General features: G+C 38.9%; 1 protein-coding gene across 2 annotated transcripts in view; it reads left to right on the forward strand.

Annotated features, from left to right (window-relative positions):
* The window catches only part of RELN (reelin), a 544526-nt gene that overhangs the window by 291156 nt on the left and 234435 nt on the right, over nucleotides 1–18935 (forward strand). For both annotated transcript variants that reach the window (XM_039239122.1, XM_039239123.1), the window contains exon 9: nucleotides 17334–17430. In XM_039239122.1, coding sequence (XP_039095053.1) covers nucleotides 17334–17430 — 97 coding nt within the window. The remainder of the gene's footprint in view (nucleotides 1–17333; nucleotides 17431–18935) is intronic.

Raw genomic sequence — 18935 nt, forward strand, 5'->3', positions numbered from 1 at the left:
CGTGCGGAATGGAGCCGTTCTTAATTAAAGTCATATCTGTAGGCTCCTTTCAGTCACAATTCTCATCCCTGTCATCTGGGACTGAGAAGCCCCAGGATGCTTCCCAGGGCTGCCACAAAGCATTATCCGATACAGTAACCATTTTTTCCTTCTCTGCCTCTTACCCAGAAATCAGACCGCTGCCCCTTTGGCTACAGACCCTGAACTTCAGCAAGACATGAGCTGCTGTCTCAGTACAGGCACAGGCCAGGCGATCGCAGCCTGTACTTTATGAGAGACTGAAGCAGCCTCTCACGGCAGGATGCGCAGACGCAGTGAGACATGGGATAAACAGCTAGCCAGATGCCTCCAAAGAGTAGAGGACATTCTCAGCTGAGAACATCCCTGTTAGCCATGGTCTGAGAATTTGTAAAATAGTCCACATGGGGCCCAGTTCTCACCTCAGGTAGATTTTTTCCCCCTTTTTCCTTGAATTCTACGTTCCAAAGTACTCTGTGGACAGCTGATGTACAGGAAGGTAATAAGTAGCAAAAACAATTTGTTTCAAAGAGAATAAGGCAAGAAGCTAGCTCACTACTAGAGTAGAAATATGATTATATTTTTGACAAAATTTGCAAACTCATGGAACAAATGTATATAGATGTGCCACATAACAAAACATTATGCACAGTACATAGAGGGTAATAAAATTGAGGCTTTTATTCTAGGAGAGGAATAAAACAAACATGAAAACTAAGAAACATGAAACCAGTTATCCTGGAAATTATAGCATTATGTGCCTAAAATTGGGAGTCATCTTTTAATGACTGTTCATCACGTAGTACTTCTATGCATATTATCAATATGTTATTCTATTTATAGTAGATTATTTTGATGTCATGGGCTAATGCCCTTAAGATTTTTCTGGCAGTCTCAGTAAGAAAGGAAATAAAAATCCAAGTGTAATATAATCATTTTTCTACATTATTGTGGTTACTGAAAATTAACATGCACAACTGCCTCCAGTAAAATATTTGAACAAAAGTTTGTAAACCTTAGAAACATTGATCATCTGCAAAATAATAATGATCTATGATTTGCTTATGGCAGAATTATTTTGAAGAAGATGAATTGCAAGGTAGCAAATATGCTTTCACTGTGTTTCTTGATGCTTTGGGGGACAGCGAGATTATTTTCTCCTTAGTGAGAAGTACTGTCCTCAGAAATCACTCTTAGCAAGAAAAGGGTAGGGAATTGCCAGAACTGCTTATTTTTACCAATATCTCCAGGTTCTTCATCGCATTTTTCGTAATATAGAATGAGGCAAGTCCCTTTCTTGAATGTCCTAGCCTATAGGAACATGTAATATCCCCTGGGAATGACAGTGTCTAGCTTTTTATTCATTTATTTTTTATTTTTTTTATTTGAAAAAAATTTTTTTAATGTTTTATTTATTTCTGGGAGAGAGAGAGAGAGAGACAGCGTGAGCAGGGGAGGGTCAGAGAGAGAGGGAGTCACAGATTGAAACAGACTCCAGGCTCTGACCTGGCAGTCAGCACAGAGCCCGACGCGGGGCTCGAACCCACGAACCACGAGATCATGACCTAAGCGAAAGTCGGATGCTTAACCGACTAAGCCACCCAGGCACCCCAGTGTCTAGCTTTTTAAAAGCTTCTCTAAAAGCTCCTCATTCATCTCTTCTCTTTCCATTCACTACAACCTCAAGTTAATGGCCCTGCCTTCCATTTATCTACCTTGAAAAGATGAGAAGATGGGTTGATCCTGTTAAGATTTGCACCAGTCATAGCAGGGAGTTCTAAGTAGCTAGATTACATCCATTTCATAACTTTATGATCTTTGTATATCAAATGCTGTGGTTTACATGTGGCTCCCAGTGCCCTGCTTGTCTCTGAGGTCTGAGTTTTGAGTAATGGCAGCAGCAGCAGTTGGGCTGCAGGAATCCTCAGCAGGGCTCCGTCCAGATACTCCCCCAGCCTTCACTATTTATGGGCCCCGCTCTGCTATCTAGAGGCACGATTTCTGGCAGTGCTTTGCCCCATCTATAAATTCTGTGAGATCAGTTCTCTCCTCCTTCTGTGGCTCTGTGCAGCATTTAAAAAGGCAGCTTGTGTTTCAGGCAGAGCTTTGAGGAAAGACGCAGCCTCCCAAGAGGACAGTAGCTCCTTCCATTGTTTCTGTTTTGATTTACTTTGTGAATCCTGGGCTTTGTGGAGAAGGACATAACCAAATAAAAATAAAACTGCTCAGGCACTGGGAGACAAAAACCATATGATTTTCTGTCTACTATAAGAGTCAAAGGAAATAAAGGGAGCTCCTGGAGATGCAGGCTCGCAATCAGTAATCTGTAATTCCAAATGACAAAAAACTCGGAAAAACCACTTGCCTATTTTTTTTTCTTTAATTTACATGATGGCAAAGCCTAATGTGACCTGGATTCATCTGTCAGCAAGTCCTGACTCGAAATAATTTAAGGCTATTTATAATCTTTATTGATATGACTTATGTGATCTTCATGCATTTCACTGCAGAAATACTAATGTGTTTGATTGCTGAGTACTGGCCCCCAGACTCGGCTGGGGATGCGGCATAACATGTGGTTGTGCACATCACCTTTCTGAAATCCGTAAATTAGTTATGTAAGTAATTTGGATCCTGAAATTTGTCTTACCTCAAGGGATTATGGACCTCTGTGGCTGTGATCCTGAGGAAGGAAATAAATCTTAAATGCTTAATAGTAGAAATTATGAACATTTCTATTTTTAAGTGGCCTGGATTTTATACCAAATTAAACTAATTTTTAAGCTGTTTGGCTTTTTAAGCAACCACCTAAGAGGGATTGGGAGAAAGAGAAATGTTCATTTGGGAATTTTTGAAACTTCCTGGCCCTAGAAAGTATTTGTAATCTCCATACACGTATGCTATGCTCAGTGGGCTATCATGCAATGAACAGGTTTTCAATGTGCTTACTAAGGGCTTCGTTCATTAGCACATAATTACTATTTACCAATGGGCTTGTGTATTCTTGGCATTATGAACTCTAACAGCTCTTTTAAGATTTTCTCAGTCGTACTGCAATAAGCAAGGCCCAGAAGTTTCAGATTCTCTGGGACTTTTGTTGAGCCCCTGAGGTTGATGAAAGTTAATGTAGTTAAATTACATTCAGGTTCATCTTCAACATACACCAAAAGTGAGTGGCATGTGACCAGTGTTAGCAATTATTTAAAAGTTGTTTCATTAGTCCTGATGCAGTTATAATGTGATCATTCCTTTTAAGAATGTTTTGATTGAGCCAAATCTGCCTTAAGTAATAGAGAAGGAAATGATAACTTTCTGTTCTCTTTTTCAATATCCTGCATTAAAATACATTTATTGCTTGAATGTATCATGCTAAGCAAAGTGGAAAATGAACTATGCAACCTAGACCTCTGTGCTTTAGGACCTGCGATTTAAGACATTTATGAAATACAGAAAGGCACATGAAGTACATGCTTTGAACAGGGGTGGGTCTAGGTTTCGTGAGTCTACATTTGAGGCTTATATAATTTTGAGTAAGGCTAAAATCTCTTAAAGGAAAAATACATAAAACTACACATTCAAAATTAGATGCAAATGTGAATATTTATTTAGAATGAGGAAAAAAGGGGTGCTTGGGTGGCTCAGTCATTGGGTCATCTGACTCTTGTTTTTGGCTCAGGTTATGATCTTGCAGTTCATAGGATTGAGCCCCACGTCAGGCTCCCTGCTAATAGCCCAGAGCCTACATGAGATTCTCTCTCCCTCTCTCTCTCTCTCTCTTTCTCTCTCTATCTCTGCTCAGGCACTTACTTGTGCACTCTCTCTTCCTCAAAATAGATAAACTTTTAAAAAAAGAATGAGAAAAGAAATCACAACAAATTACAAACTTTTAGAACCTAACTAAAATCACAAATCCAGAAATATACCTTTGTTAACTAACTGCAATGCTCTATAATACTTTTTTCCTTAAAAATTTCGGCTGCATATTCTTTTTTTTAATGTTTATTTTTGGGAGAGAGAGACGAGCATGATCAGGGGAGGGACAGAGAAAGAGGGATACACAGATCTGAAGTAGGCTCCAGGCTCTGAGCTGTCAGGCCAGAGCCTGACGCGGGGCTCAAACTCATGAACCATGAGATCATGTCCTGAGCCTAAGTCAGATGCCTAACAGACTGAGCCACCAAGTTGCCCATGGCTGCATATTCTTAATATTATAATTACAATATTTTCTATAAAGGGAATAGAAAGATAATTCTGCTTCTAGCTTCATGGTTCAGAGGGGGGTTTTTTGGGCAATTATTAACATTTTACCTTCACAACTCCTTATTAATAACATCATTTAAATGTTTAGGATCATTATTAAATTGAAAAATCTTTTTCTTCCTTCAGGTATGAATTGTAGGATTTCAGGGATTTTTAGCTTTTCTTATATAGTCAGTAAGCTGAACTACTTTTGAATTGCCATCACTTATTAAACAATTTATCACCGTAAACAATTTGACACACAATGCTAGGTGTGTCAGTGCAGTGGGTGGTAAGAATGTTCCTGGAAGCTCTTTCTATGCTGAGAATGTCTACACTATAAAATGAAAGTGACTTGCATAAGTACATCACAATATCACAGTAAACCTAAATAACCTATTTTCAAACTCAACTCCCCTTAGCTAATTCTCAAAAGCAGCCATGGTCACTCCAACAGTACCCAACATGAAGGGGACGTGGTGAGGGGGCAGTCAGCATGCAGATGGCAGTCTTGACCAGAAGCAAATATTATAAAACATGGTCATGTGAACACATTATTAGAGATCCTCCCAGGGCCTTGGAAGTTGCTCACAAAGGGGAGGGGCCCTGAAACTTGACCTGCTTCAACTTCATAGTGAATCCACTTCTGTCTACACTAGTCTACACTAACATGTTAGAATTGAGCATTACATTGATATATGTTATATTGATGCATCAGTGTTTACATTCTGATAAACTTACTGTCATTTCCAGACTTCTTTCATGCTCTCCAGCAAGTTGCTCAACTATAAATGCCACTTTCCTTTACTTAATAGCCTGTTGTTTTACTTATCTCAGAACTCCTATGTAAAGACCATGGAGATTTCTTTTTTTTTTTTTTAAGTTTATTATTTTAAGAGAGAAAGAGAGTGCAAGCAGGGGAGGGACAGAGAGAGAGAGGGAGAGAGAGAATTCCAAACAGGCTCCACACTGTCAGCACAAAGCTAGACATGGGGCTCCATTCTCACAAACTGTGAGATCATGACCTGAGCCCAAACCAAGAGTCAGACGCTTAACCAACTGAGCTATCCAGGTACCCTCATGGAGATTTCTTTATACTTACTGCAGCTCTGTTCTGATTCCCTATAAATTTTTAATCCTTAAAATCATGAATGCAAAATAATACTTTTTTAATGTAGATCTTTTAAGCCATGCATTCTTTATATTCATTATATCGTACAACATGTTTCCTTGTCTTTAAGACTCATTTTTATTGACAACTTTTGCTGTCGGTATAAACAGGGAAGGGAAAAGAGCACTGAATCAGGAGTGAGGCCGGACAGTCCTTCCCTGGCAGTTGACCTTGCCACCTAAGCTTGGGCAAGTGGTAGAGGCTGTCTGGACCCCTGGCAACTCGTTTGTAGAGTGAGAGTATTCAACTTCATGACTCCCTTCCCACTGTGGTCCTAAATCCCAGGACTGGGTGACAAGAGTGAAATAGGTGTTAACTAGGAATACACTTTGTCCGAAAGCATGGTGACGATGTCTGTTCTGGTTAAAGCAGCTCCCAAAGAAATACCAAAGTACTTACCATATCTTTATTCAACCAGTTATGGGTAACTTAAACTTGTAGCTTATTCTGTCACCAAGAAAAGTTATTGAATAGGGGACATGAAGTGAACCATGTAATATTGCCACCCATACAGACCTCAGCATGAGAGATCAAATGAGCTTCCCCTCTGGCTCTTCCTACAAGAGTGTCAGTCTCTGTGCTGGTAGACTGAGGCCTCTCCTTAATCTGCTGCAAAGCATACAAAGGAGATAATAGTAAGATTACATTTATCTTGATGAGTACTGAGTAATGTATAGAATTGTTGAATCATTATATTGTACACCTAAAACTAGTATAACACTGTATATTAATTATACTTAAATCTTTTAATTAAAAAAATTTTTGTTAACATTTATTTGCTTTTGAGAGACAGAAAGAGACAGAACATGAGTGGAAAAGGGCAGAGAGTGAGGGAGATACAGAATCCAAAGCAGGCTCCAGGCTCTGAGCTGTCAGCACAGAGCCTGACACAGGGCTCAAGCCCACGAACTGTGAGATCGTGACCTGAGCTGAAGTCAGACACTGAACCGACTAAGCCACCCAGATGCCTCCAAAATTTTAAACAAATAAGTAATAATGGGAGAGAAAGTGAGAAAAAAAATTAGAAATTTTTTAAATAAAACACTTTTTAAAAGATAATAATAATAATGGCATCATATTTCCAAAAGACACTCTTCCTAGAATTCAACAGGTTCTTTCCTAGATCCATTTCATTCATTTTTTTCAACAACTGTTCACTGAGCTCCTCTTCCCTGTGAAGCAGCTCTCAAGGCCCTGGAGAGATGGGATTTACAAGACAAAATATCTGCCCTGGTGGAGCTGGCATTCTTATGGGGTGCTGACAAATGAATGTGTCAGTGAGTAATAAATGTGATGGAAAAAATAAATCGGGTCAGCAGATGAGGGGTAGCATTTTCTTGGAGGTGGCCAGCAGAAGGCCTCTGAGGTGTAACCCTCGGGCAGAGGCATGAACTGGGTTAGAGGCCTAGTTTGACAGAAGGGACAGCCAACACAAGAGCCATGTGGACTGCCACTCTGTCACTACAAGAGCCTTGAGTGAATGTACTAAATGATATCTGACTTCATAAGTGGGAAAGGTGGCTCAAAGGGTATGCATTTCCTACTGTTTCCTGAATAACAGCCAAAGTCAACAGAAATGGAACTTTGTCACAAGAATATTAACTGGGTTTTTGAATTCACATGTAACTCTGACCCATCAATTAATTGGTTGTTGCTAAATGAATCATCTTAGCCTGGCTCCGTATAACAGAAGTGGAAAGTTACTTGTCTATTTTTTTCTAAATTATATTAGGGATAGTGCTATTTAAATATAACCAGGGGTAGGGGCGCTTGGGTGGCTCTGTTGGTTAAGTGCCTGAGTTCAGCTCAGGTCATGATCTCACAGTCCATGGGTTTGAGCCCCGCATTGGGCTCTGTGCTAACAGTTCAGAGCCTGGAGTCTGGTTCAGATTCTGTATCCCCCTCTCTCCCTGCCACTCCCCTGCTCACTCTCTGTTTCAGTCTCTCAAAATAAAATAAAGACATTTAAAAAATTAAATATAACTAGGGGTAAAAGTTGATACCAATTTCAGTTGTAATTTTATTTTATTTTTTTAATTTTAAGTTTATTTATATTGAGGGAAAGTGCGAGTGGGGAAGGGGCAGAGTGAGAGGAGAGAGTGAAAATCCTAAACAGGCTCTGTGCTGTTAGTGTGGAGCCACATGTGGGGCTTGAACTCAGGAACCATGAGATCATGACCTGAGCTGACATTGGACACTTAACCAACTGAGCTGCCCAGGTGTCCTAGGTTGTAATTTTAAATTGAGGAAAATGATTCATAAATTAGACTTAAGATTACAATAAAATGTTTTTTAGAATTACAGTGATGAGACTTAACAATAAAAGGAAGAAACCATAGAGAAATAAGCCTTGCCATTCTTTTTATTCTTTTACTATTAAATTACAAGTACCAGGTACTATTTGACACTTGAAAATATTAATGGTTTCTTTATGGTAATGATTATTTCAGAAACAGGTTTACAAGTTATTACAGAATTTGTTACTTAGAATACAGATGTAGATTACCTGGCATTTTAAAAATAATACTGGTTGCAGTATTATATCAGGTTCATGCTTTTCACATCATTAAAATTGTCCAAGTTGGGAAATGTTAGGGTATTGCTTTTTTTTTGGAATACAATTTTTAAATCTCTTTAAAATGCCTTTCTATAGATTTTAAAGAAAACAACAAAGAAACTCTTTGGAAGAAGGTTAACCTTTTGTGTTTGTTCCGAAAACCCAGTTAGGAGGTTATCACATTGATCTGGGGGTGAGAGGTGATCTAAGGAGGTAGTGGTGAAGGTAAAGGAAAGGTACAGATTTAATAAATATGCAGGAGGAGGGTCCAGAGGTTTGGGTGATGGACTGGGGCGGGGGGGGGGGGGGGAGGGTCAGGGAAGGGAGGGGAATGTTCAAGGAACCTGCAGAGAAATGATGCCCAAGTAAACATGAGGTTTCTGCTTGGTGCAGTTTCACTCCTCTCCTGTCATAAAATCCGAGAGCCGAGTCGGTGACGGGAGGAGTATTTAGGCTAGAGGTGGTTCGGTCCTTCAGGCTTTTCTCTCTGCACCAAACCCCGGCCATTATGGCCTCAAGTCATAAGCCTGAGTAGAAGTACCAGTACAGAAGCCTGTCCCAATGTGTTGTGACCAGGTGAAAATGTAGTACTGTTTTTGTTGTTGTTGTTGTTGTTGTTGTTGTTGTTGTGTGTGTGTTTGTTCACCAGAAGCAAAAGTGTAGGTTCTGATCTACCTAATTCTGAATTTCATTTATTCTCCCACCCCCCTAGTAAATTTCTCAACTTCTCTTTTTTTCAGTTTCCTTATTTGTAAAGTAGGATGCACATAGTGGTACCTACCTGTTCATAGCAACCATTATTGTCCTCTTGAGTTATTAGGATGTGTTTTCTTTATAAGTGCTACTAAAATTTACCTGATCAGAGTTTCTGTTGCGTTTGGATGCTAAGAACTGTAAAACCAAATTTTCAACTCCACTCCAGTAATTCTGTGGCCCTTATGAAATGCATCTGCTTGTATTGCTTTGTCTTACTATCCTTCTTCCAGAGAACCTTCATTTTCTTATCAGGTAGACTCTTCTCTTCCCCACTTATATATTTACCAGTGATGCTAACAAACAAGTAGCTTATTCATTTTGGCCTCAGTTCTTATTTCTGTGTTGAACGTATAGCATTTCCACTGAAGAGCCTGGAAATAGCACAAAATAAAAGAAGCCGTAGGAAAAATGCACTCTAAGTTCTTTGATAAGGAGTAATTCAATTTATTATTTAGCTCGTGAACAAATATGATCAGAAATGTGCTCCTTTTTCTAGGATAAATGAATTTGTGAAGCAAAACAAACAAAAAAACTGAATCATAATTGAAATCTATTAAACAGTAGGGGCCAAGAACTGTTTTCTAGGCACTGTTCATATATTAACTTCTTACTCTTCACCACAGTGCTGTGAAGAGATTGCTATTAATATTTATGTTTTACAAATGTGGAAACTGGGCACAGAAAAGTTAAGTGACTTGCCTAAGGTCACACAGCTAAGAAGTGTCCAAGCCATATTACAACCCAAGCAGTTTGCCCCGCCTCCTCTCGTATCCACTATGCATACTTTCATCTCTGAAAGATAGCTTATATCAGAGTAAATTTCACTCTAAAGTAAGTAAAGTAAAAAAAATGTATAGAATTATCAGTGATGCTAACATTGAATTTATTATCATGTAGACTTCTCTCATATGAGACGTTAAATAAGATATGTTGAAACCTATATGACACATTAATCTGCATCTACCATCAAAGATTTTCTCAACCCATAACATTACAATTAAGAGTAACATTTTTCAGGGTGCCTAGCTGAATAAGTCAGAAGAACATGGGACTTTTAAAAATTATTTTTAATGTTTATTTATTTTTGAGAGAGAGAGACAGAGACAGAGCATAAGTGGGGGAGAGACAGAGAGAGAGAGAGAAGGAGACACAGAACCTGAAGCAGGCTCCAGGCTCTGAGCTGTCAGCACAGAGCCCGATGCAGAGCTCGAACCCATGGACCATGAGATCATGAACTGAGCCGAAGCTGGACGCTTAACTGACCTAGCCACCCAGGCGCCACAAGAACATGTGACTCTTGATCTTGGGGTCATGAGTTCAAGCCCATATTAGGTGTAGTTATTACTTAAACAAATAAACTTTAAAGAAAGGTAACATTTTTCTATAAGGTTACAATTGTATTGTTTCTTCCTAAATATAAAAGTGTATTTTCCCCTTAGAACAGTGTGTTAATGTAGTCAAATATTCAACAGAATTTGTTTCAACAGAACAAAACAAATCAACTTAAAGAGACAACATAATGCCACAATAAGAAGATATTGCATTTGAGAAACTTTTTAATGCAGTAGAAAATGATTCCTGATGGAGAGGTCAGAACTTGTGCCTTGGGGATGATATTCTGTGTGGCTTACGATTACCTTGTATGACTTTGCAAATTGCTTATTTTCAATTATGCTGGGCCATTATAATAAGACTTTACTAATAAGCAAAATAATTCATCTGGCTATCATTATTCTTCACATTACTTTATCTGGTTGATAAAAATGTGCCATAATTACTGGTGTAGTTTGTCTATGATATTTTTATTCTGAAAACAGACTGGATTATGGAATCATTTAAGTCATATTAGGGCATTTTTTAATTAATTTGGGGGAATTATTACCCGGTTGACTATACAACAGTACCAGTTAATCGGTGGTGAGGAAATATGCAATGTAGATATTCTAAAGCATGGCTGTCAAATGTCTTTACTGACTCAGGCAAGTCAAAAGTCCTTAAGTCTTATCTACTATTATAGTTCCCTTTTTCACTAGAAACTCCACTCAGTAAAAATGAGGAAATGGAGAATCTGATGTAAACAAATTACAGCAAACTTCTATATCATCCAACCAGAATTTATAGAGCTCCTACTGTGTACCGAGCACTGTTGAGGGTACTAGGGACATATGTAATGGGCAAGACAGACACAGTTCCTATTCTGATGGAACTTGCGTCCTAACAGGTTATGGATGGTGAGCAAGTAAACAACTAAATAAACACAATAAATTTAAATACTGGTAGTACTATGAATAATACGAAAGTGAATGATAAGATGGAGGATGGTTGGCGATCAGGATAGATCTCTTTGGATTGAGTGCTCAAGAAAGGCTTCTTTGAGGAGGTGATATTTGCACAGATGCCTGAGGAAGAGGACGGAACCAGTGAGGAAGATATGAATGGAATGAGGAGACAATAGGGTATGAAAAAACTGACATAATAAGTCAGGCAGAAAGAAGGAGCACAGAAGCCCTGGGATAGAGTGTTCAGGGAAGAGAAAGTCCAGAGCACTTTATGGCTGGAACATAGTAAATGAGAGGAGGCATGGTACAAAGGATGATCTAAGATGATCATGAAGGATTTTTGTATATCATGGTGAGGAGCTCATCCTTTTATTCCTAGTTGCCAAGAAGCCTTGAGAGCGTTTGAAGCGGGGAATAGAATGGTTGTCAAAATTTTTTTAAAGACTCCTCTGTTTTTGTTTTGTTTTGTTAGAGGGGGTGGGGGGAGGGGAGATTGCCCATGTGAGTGGGGGAGGGGCATAGAAAGAAAATCCTGAGCAGGTTCCACACCCAGCATGGAGGCAGACATAGCTCTATCTCATGACCATGAGATCATGACCTGAGCTGAAATCAAGAGTTGGATGCAGGGTCCTGGGTGGCTCAGACAGTTTAAGTGTTGCCTTTGGCTCAGGTCGTGATCTTATAGTTCATAAGTTCAAGCCCTGCATCGGGCTCTGTGCTGACAGCTCAGAACATGGACCCTTCTTGGGATTCTGTGTCTCCCTCTCTCTGCCTCTCCCCCACTCATGCTCTGTCTTTCTTTCTCTCTTTCAAAAATAAGTAAATGCTAAAAAGTTAAAAAAAAAAAAAGTAATTGGATGCTTAGCTGACTGACACACCGAGGTACCCCAAAAGACTACTCCAGACTAGTAGTCTACCCCCATAACTGCTGTGTGGATGACGAATTACAGGAGGATAAAAAGGAGAGCAGGAAAACCACCGAGACATGTGACATGTTCATGACTTGACTGAGGTGTTAGTAATAGAGACAGACAGAAGCTGAAGAGTATTTTAGAGGCAGAACTCCCAGCTCAGTCAGATGGGCCGAAGTGGAAGTGAGGCAAAAGGAGGAATCACAGATGACTCCTAGGTTTTTTTTGTTGTTGTTGCGTTCGTTTATTTGAGCATCTGGCATGTATCATTTGAAATGAAAAGACTTGTGGCTGTTCGGGAGGTGGAAAACCAAATACTTCCAGGTTTAACTTAATAAGTTTGAGATGTTCATTAGGAATCATAAATAGCAGTTTGCATTTGCAAGCATGGATCTCATGAGAGATACAATCCTGGGTATTATCTGTTGTAGGTGTTATTTAAAGCTTTGAAAGTGGGAAAGATCATCAAAGGAGGTGGTGTAGGTAAGAGAAGATAAAAGCACTAAAATAGTTTGAGGTCAAGAAGGAAATGGGAAATGAAGGAGACTGAGAAGCAACAGCCAGTGATGCAGGAGAAAAATCGAGAAGGTGGTAGAAGCCAAGGGAAGTAAGCAGCCAAGAAAAAGGGAGAGCTCTACTACAACAAATCCTCCTGAGAAGTAAAGTAACTTGAAATTGGGATCTGTTGATCTGGCAACATGGATCCCCCAGTGACCTAACCAAGAGCAGTTTCAGTAGAAGCATGTGTGGTGGGGAGGGGGGTCAAGAGAATAGGATGTGAAGACAGACTGACCATCACTGGATAACCCCCTTGAGTTTTGCTGTGCAGGGGAATGAAAATAGAATGGGAAGGAGCAGAATGAGGGGTGACATCAAGAAAGTGGTTTCTTTAAAAATGTTTGTTTATTTTTGAGGTGGGGGCAAAAAGAGAAGGAGAGAGAGCATCCCAAGCAGCTTCCGTGCTGTCAGCATAGAGCCCATTGCGGGGCTCAAACTCACGAAGCATGAGGTCATGACCTGAGCCAAGATCAAGACTCAGATGCTTAACTGATGGAGCCACCCAGGCGCCCCAAGAAAGTGTTTATTTTTAAGATGGGAGATGCTTTGTATATTTCTATGGTATTTATATGAAGATAGGAATGATCCAGGAAACTCAGAGGGAGAGACGGATGATGCAGGAAAAGGAAAGGGGATATTTTAAGGAGCAAGAGGAGATGGGATCTAGACCATAAGAGGAAGTTCACATTGGTTAGAATAGAAGCACTTTATCCAGTACAACAAGAGGAAAGCAGAGAACACTGGTATGGATAGAGAGTGTGATACATACAGATTTGTGGGCCAAAAGATGAGGGCATTACTGTCTGTGTTTTTTTTTTTCACTACATGTATTGTATTATTAACCTAGTAAGAATGAGCTCAGACTTATGATTTTATTTTAAAATTCTGAAAACTTTACAAAATAACCCAGTATTTTTATATTAACTTGATAATACAAACCAGGTTATTAAAATAGCACAAATGCATGGGCACGAATTCAATAGCACAAATTCAGGACATCGTTAGTGAAGTGTTGTTTTATTGCAAGGCAGTTGCAGAGCAAGGCGGTTGCTTTAGCAGAGGAGTGATGATGGCTTCTGTTTATATTTCCGTGCATATATTTCTTAAGCCATAGGACAAAATATTAGACTATAATAGGCTAGTAACACTTTTGGTGAAAAATATCCATTGCTGTATGCTGTGGCATTGACTAAATAGCCAATAACAATGTAAATGACAGTTACTGTAAATAACTGTAGGTTTATATTTATCCTTTATCAATTTATATTTTGATTTAAAATCAAGACTTGACAAGCACGACCAACTGGAAGTGTTTAACACAAAATAGCCTGTCCTCCCCCAAACTGTGGGTATATCAGTAATCTTTGTATGTATAGCTCTACATGAGAGCCAGATTTCTTAGACTGAGATCCTCAATAATTCCTAAGATTTCACTGATTTTATTTATGAACACAGAACTTCAAAATGCTTTATCATTTTGTAGGTTACTTGTACCCTTGCTGTGGACAGAAATGAAAATATATGGACTGTCCTCATTTGCCTGTCAAGAACCAAATAAAGTGTTTGGGTTTGTTTGGGTCTTTTTAAGAGAGAGAGAGAGAGAGAGAGTGAGAGAGAGATTGAGAGAGCACATGCATGTATGCATGCACATAAGCTGGGGGGAGGCACAGAGGGGCAGAGAGAGAGAATCCCAAGCAGGCTTCATGCTGTCAGCACAGAGCCCATACAGTCTCCATCTCATTGTGAGATCATTTTTTTCTTTAATTTTTTAGTGTTTATTTTTGAGAGAGAGAGAGAGATTTTAGACCAGCTGAAGTCCATCAGTGGCTCTCAGACCATACTTGTATAAGCATGGTGCTGAATTATCTTCTCTCCTTCCATGTTCTTTAAATCCTTGCAGATTTGCTACATTAGAGTGAAGGATTACATTGGAATGGATCTGAAGGGGAAAAAATAGATTTGCAAGAAGGGGGTATTTTGTATTTGACATTTGGATTTTTCTTTCCGATTTTAAATTTTAGTGTTGGCAATTAAAGATATTTGATTTAAGAGGGGAAAGAAAGAGGTACTTGCTGCAGGTAGCACCTGATTATTATTGTCTCTTCACTGCATAAAAGGTACTTTGATAGCTCGGCACCACAGCAGATGGGAACAGGGGGTTGGGGGTGGTCTTACCTACCTGTGCACGTGGACATTGATGAACTCTTTCACCCCTCATCCCAGACAGAGTCAAGTAACCATTGTCAGTCTGGGCAATGAAAATCTTATTCTGCGGGCTGAAGGCTATGTGACAGTGGGGTTGCAATTCAGACGGGTTTCTGTGAAAAAGAATTGTACCCAATATATGGGGAACAAGTACACTCAGAGTAGGGATTGGAAATCGTTTATTCATTGGACTGACACCAGTTTTTAAAAAAATTTTAGTGTTTATTTATTTTTGAGAGAAAGAGAGAGAGACAGAGCACGAGCAGGGGAGGGGCAGAGAGAGAGAGGGAGACATAGAATCCAAACCAGGCTGCAGGCTCTGAGCAGCCAGCATAGCAGGGCTAGAACTCATGAACTGTGACATCATGACCTTCGCTGGTCGGACACTTAACCAACTGAGCCACCCGGGTGCCCCTAGACTGGCACCATTTGGAATGGGAGTTTGGTGGGGGTGGCCTCAGAGTGAGGCAGATATCCAGAGCTGACTGGTTCTCTTGGGGATACTTTTTCCAGCTCAGGCTCTAACCCCTTCAGTTCCCTGGTCTCAGGCAGCACCTCTCTGCCTGGCCACTCATACCCCATTCCCCAGTCCCGATTTCCAGTTATCCATCCCTGTGTTGGAGTCCCTTTCAGTGTTTGACTGTCTTTTCATGTGGGAACCCTTTACAGTGACCTAGGGCTAGTTCTGTTCTCTAGGGTACCTGTTTGGTCTCTAGGAGCTGTGCATCTTTCTCCCACTGAGGGTGGAAGCTTTATCCTGAAAGTCTTGAGGAACTGCTGAAGGATTATAAGTGGAGAAGTAACCAGGTTCAGTTTACTTGTAGGAAGAGCACTGGCAGCAGTGTGGCTCCATTAGGACATGTGAGGCTGGAGACAGGGAGGCTGACTAATCACTACTGCAGAGTCCTGGCAAGAGCTAATGAGGATCTGTTGACAACGGCAAGGAGAAGATGGATTCATAAAAGTATTAGTATTTTAAATATGCAAGAATTTAATGACTAAGTGGCTGAGGAAAAGTGATTCACCTGCCAGGTGCCTTTGTGTTTTATGGGTACATAATAAACTAAATTTTGCAACATTAAGATGGTGATGTAAGGAGATGGGAGAGAAGACATATTTGGACACATTTTTATTCTGGTGTTTACCAGCTTCCCTTCTCCCTTCATTTGTAAACAATTGGCAAGGAATTGCATCCTGTGTAAGGCACATTTTTGGTTATCATTTGTTCTACCCGTTCCTTTTTCAGGGATTCACCTGACACATCTGCTCTTAAGAGCTCCTGGTGTATACAACACGAAGGAGACACATAAATACCATTTAAATTCTCTAGGCTGCTTTGAACTTTGTTTTGAAATAAACAGATTGTTTGCCAGTCCCTATTCTTGTTTGTATGGAAGTTTGTCCCACATAATCCTGGCCGCTTTCAATTCCAGCCTCACAGCTTGATATTTATTTTAAGCAGCTGCTTATGAAAGGTAAGATTTAGGACTGATGAGAACGGTATAAGGTGGGTTTCTGTTTGCGCTTAGGGTTGCTGGGTAGCTGTCCTTTGAATACCCTTTCTTTCATACTTCTGCACCTCCATTTTGGCCGTGAGAACAAATCTGGGAAAACTGCTGTTTGGCCTTTTAGCACATTGCCAGTTTTGGCGATTGCAGACTAACTGGTGTTGTACTAAACACCAGTGAAATAAAATAAATGAGTCTATTAAAGCTTGGAACTCCTGAGAACTGCAAATGTAAAAACCGTCCACAGATGCCATTTGCTGAAACCGAGGCTCCTCTAGCAGATGGGTAAAAGCGAAACATAAATTGCACTTTCTTTTTCTGTTGCTTCATTTGTTTTTAATATGGTATGAAAAAATCCTGCTATTCAGTTAGAAGAAACTTCTGGCATATGTTTTTATGGCTGTTTGGGGGTATTCTGAGAAGATCTTTGAAATTCTAACTTATGCTATGTGGTATTACATGAATTCATTGAATGTGTAGAAACAAATCCTTGTCAGAGTTTTAAAACTTTCTTTGGTCCCATTTCCAATATGGAAAATCATAGTGAGAAATAATCAGCAAATGTTCATAATGGAAGGTAACATCTCTCGTTTAAATCTTTAACGTTGGGCTCTAGTAAAATAGTTATCAGTCATATCTAACATTTCTCATTCATTTAGTACTTGAATTTGTACAGGATTTTAGTTTCTTATATGTTGTCTAATCATATAAATAAGACCCACACAGAAGTAGAATGGTTTTTAGTCCTCATGCAATTTAATTACTTATATACCATTTAGTGCAATCACTATTAATTGATATTGTAAGAACCATGATGGCATTACTAATTGTTCTATAATATTTAGATATTTTTGACATAGAATTAAGTATTTATTTTGTAATGTAGTTTAGAAGTGTGTGTATCTTAAAGAAATCTGAAATTTTGTTTGCCTTTTTCCTGATTCCTAACTTTTTTATCAAATAGTATTTATCAGAACCAGTTACAAGAAATTTCAGCGTAGTTGGAAGAGTGGGGAAGCAATTAAATAAGCATTTAAATGGTTACAGAATTATCTCACATTTATCAGGAAGGATAATATGCAATTACACTGTTTTTTTAACTTTGAAACTTGCTGTTATTGCTATTTACAGGTTCAGGTTCATGTCGCTTTAGTTACTCAGACCCCAGCATCATCGTGTCATATGCCAAGAATAATACTGCAGACTGGATTCAGCTTGAAAAAATTAGGTTTGTTATCATTTAAAGTAGTTTCATAAATTCTGATGTTGGTGGATTTCTACTTCCCAATTTGCCTTCATTCTACCACCGAATTTCTGCTTTATGGTTAAAAGTACTCTGATTGTTAATTATGCTGAATTTCATGCCTGCACATGTGAACGTCTGCTGTATTTGAAGAAGTATTGTTAAAAGTGTCATTTTCCATTCGGAATCTCCCATGGTTAATAGTAGCTATATCAAACTATTTTTGGTAAAAGCACATTTGGGAGAATAATGTTTATAATGGAATCCTCCACAAAATAACATTATCCAGCTCTCTATATGGCCTTTCTAGTGGCTGGCTTGTAGGCCTAGGACCATATGGGATTACCACCTAAATTCCTTCTAGTATGTGATGGTAATGAGTTAATAGCCACTTGGGGTTTTGCATCGAATATTTAGTTCTGTCATTTCACAAAGGCCAGTTCTAAAATTCTATTACCATCATTGTAATGTAGCTGGTAGTCATTTTATTACATTTTCTTCATTTTAAAAAAAATCCCTCAATAAGAAAATGAGGTAGGATCCTTAAAGAAGCAACTCACTCAAGTTGAAAAAATGTGGTTAAGTTAGCAAAACTCAAACGATATTTACAACTTCTATAGAGCTCGATTCATAAAACAGCATTCAGAATGGATTCTTCATTTCAAGTCTAGTAAGATATTTAAAGGAAGGAAAAAACTACTTTGAACTTTTATGAAATAGTTAACCTGATTTAGTTCTTAAATTAGTATAACTGAAGTAGAACATTTTCCATCAGTCTTGTACAGTTTTTTTTTTTTACATGCTAGTTTCCTTACCATGTTTCTATATTGGAAGAATTCTGATTTATTAGGGAGGAAGTGTAAATATTAGGTTCTTAGTCCTTAAAACTAAACCAATCTGCCCAAAGTTTCCAGTTGTATTTCAGATTTAAAAATTGTCACATGTCAAAGGTCTACTTCAACAGAAACTGAGAAAAGTGGCTCTAACTTAAGGATTTTAAGAGATTTGTCTCTCTCTGTGGCTGGAAAACATATAACCTATAAGTACCTATACAAGCCAAGCTCTGACTTGCTACACCAATATTAAAAAAACATTTTGCTATTCTTTCTAATTTCTAGTAGTTGTTATGAAAATGCATTCATATTAAACATTTACATAAATGGCTTTAAACAAGGCAGTATAAATATTTTTTCTGACATATTTTATTTTTTTATTTATTTTTTTTTTACAAATAGTTTATTGTCAAATTAGTTTCCACATAACACTCAGTGCTCATCCCCAAAGTGCCCTCCTCCATGCCCATCCCCCCTCCCCCCCACATCCATCAGTCCTCAGTTTTTGTCAGCATTCAAGAGTCTCTCATGGTTTGCCTCTCTCCTTTTCCCCCACCATTTCAGCCCTTCTTCTCCCCCTTGTTCCTCCATCAAGTTCCTCCTAATCCTCCTATACGTGCAAACATATGATATTTGTCCTTCTCTGCCTGACTTATT

The sequence above is a fragment of the Hyaena hyaena genome, unplaced genomic scaffold (genome assembly GCF_003009895.1).
Source record: "Hyaena hyaena isolate Hyena2069 unplaced genomic scaffold, ASM300989v1 scaffold_152, whole genome shotgun sequence".
In the NCBI taxonomy this organism is placed as follows: domain Eukaryota; kingdom Metazoa; phylum Chordata; class Mammalia; order Carnivora; family Hyaenidae; genus Hyaena; species Hyaena hyaena.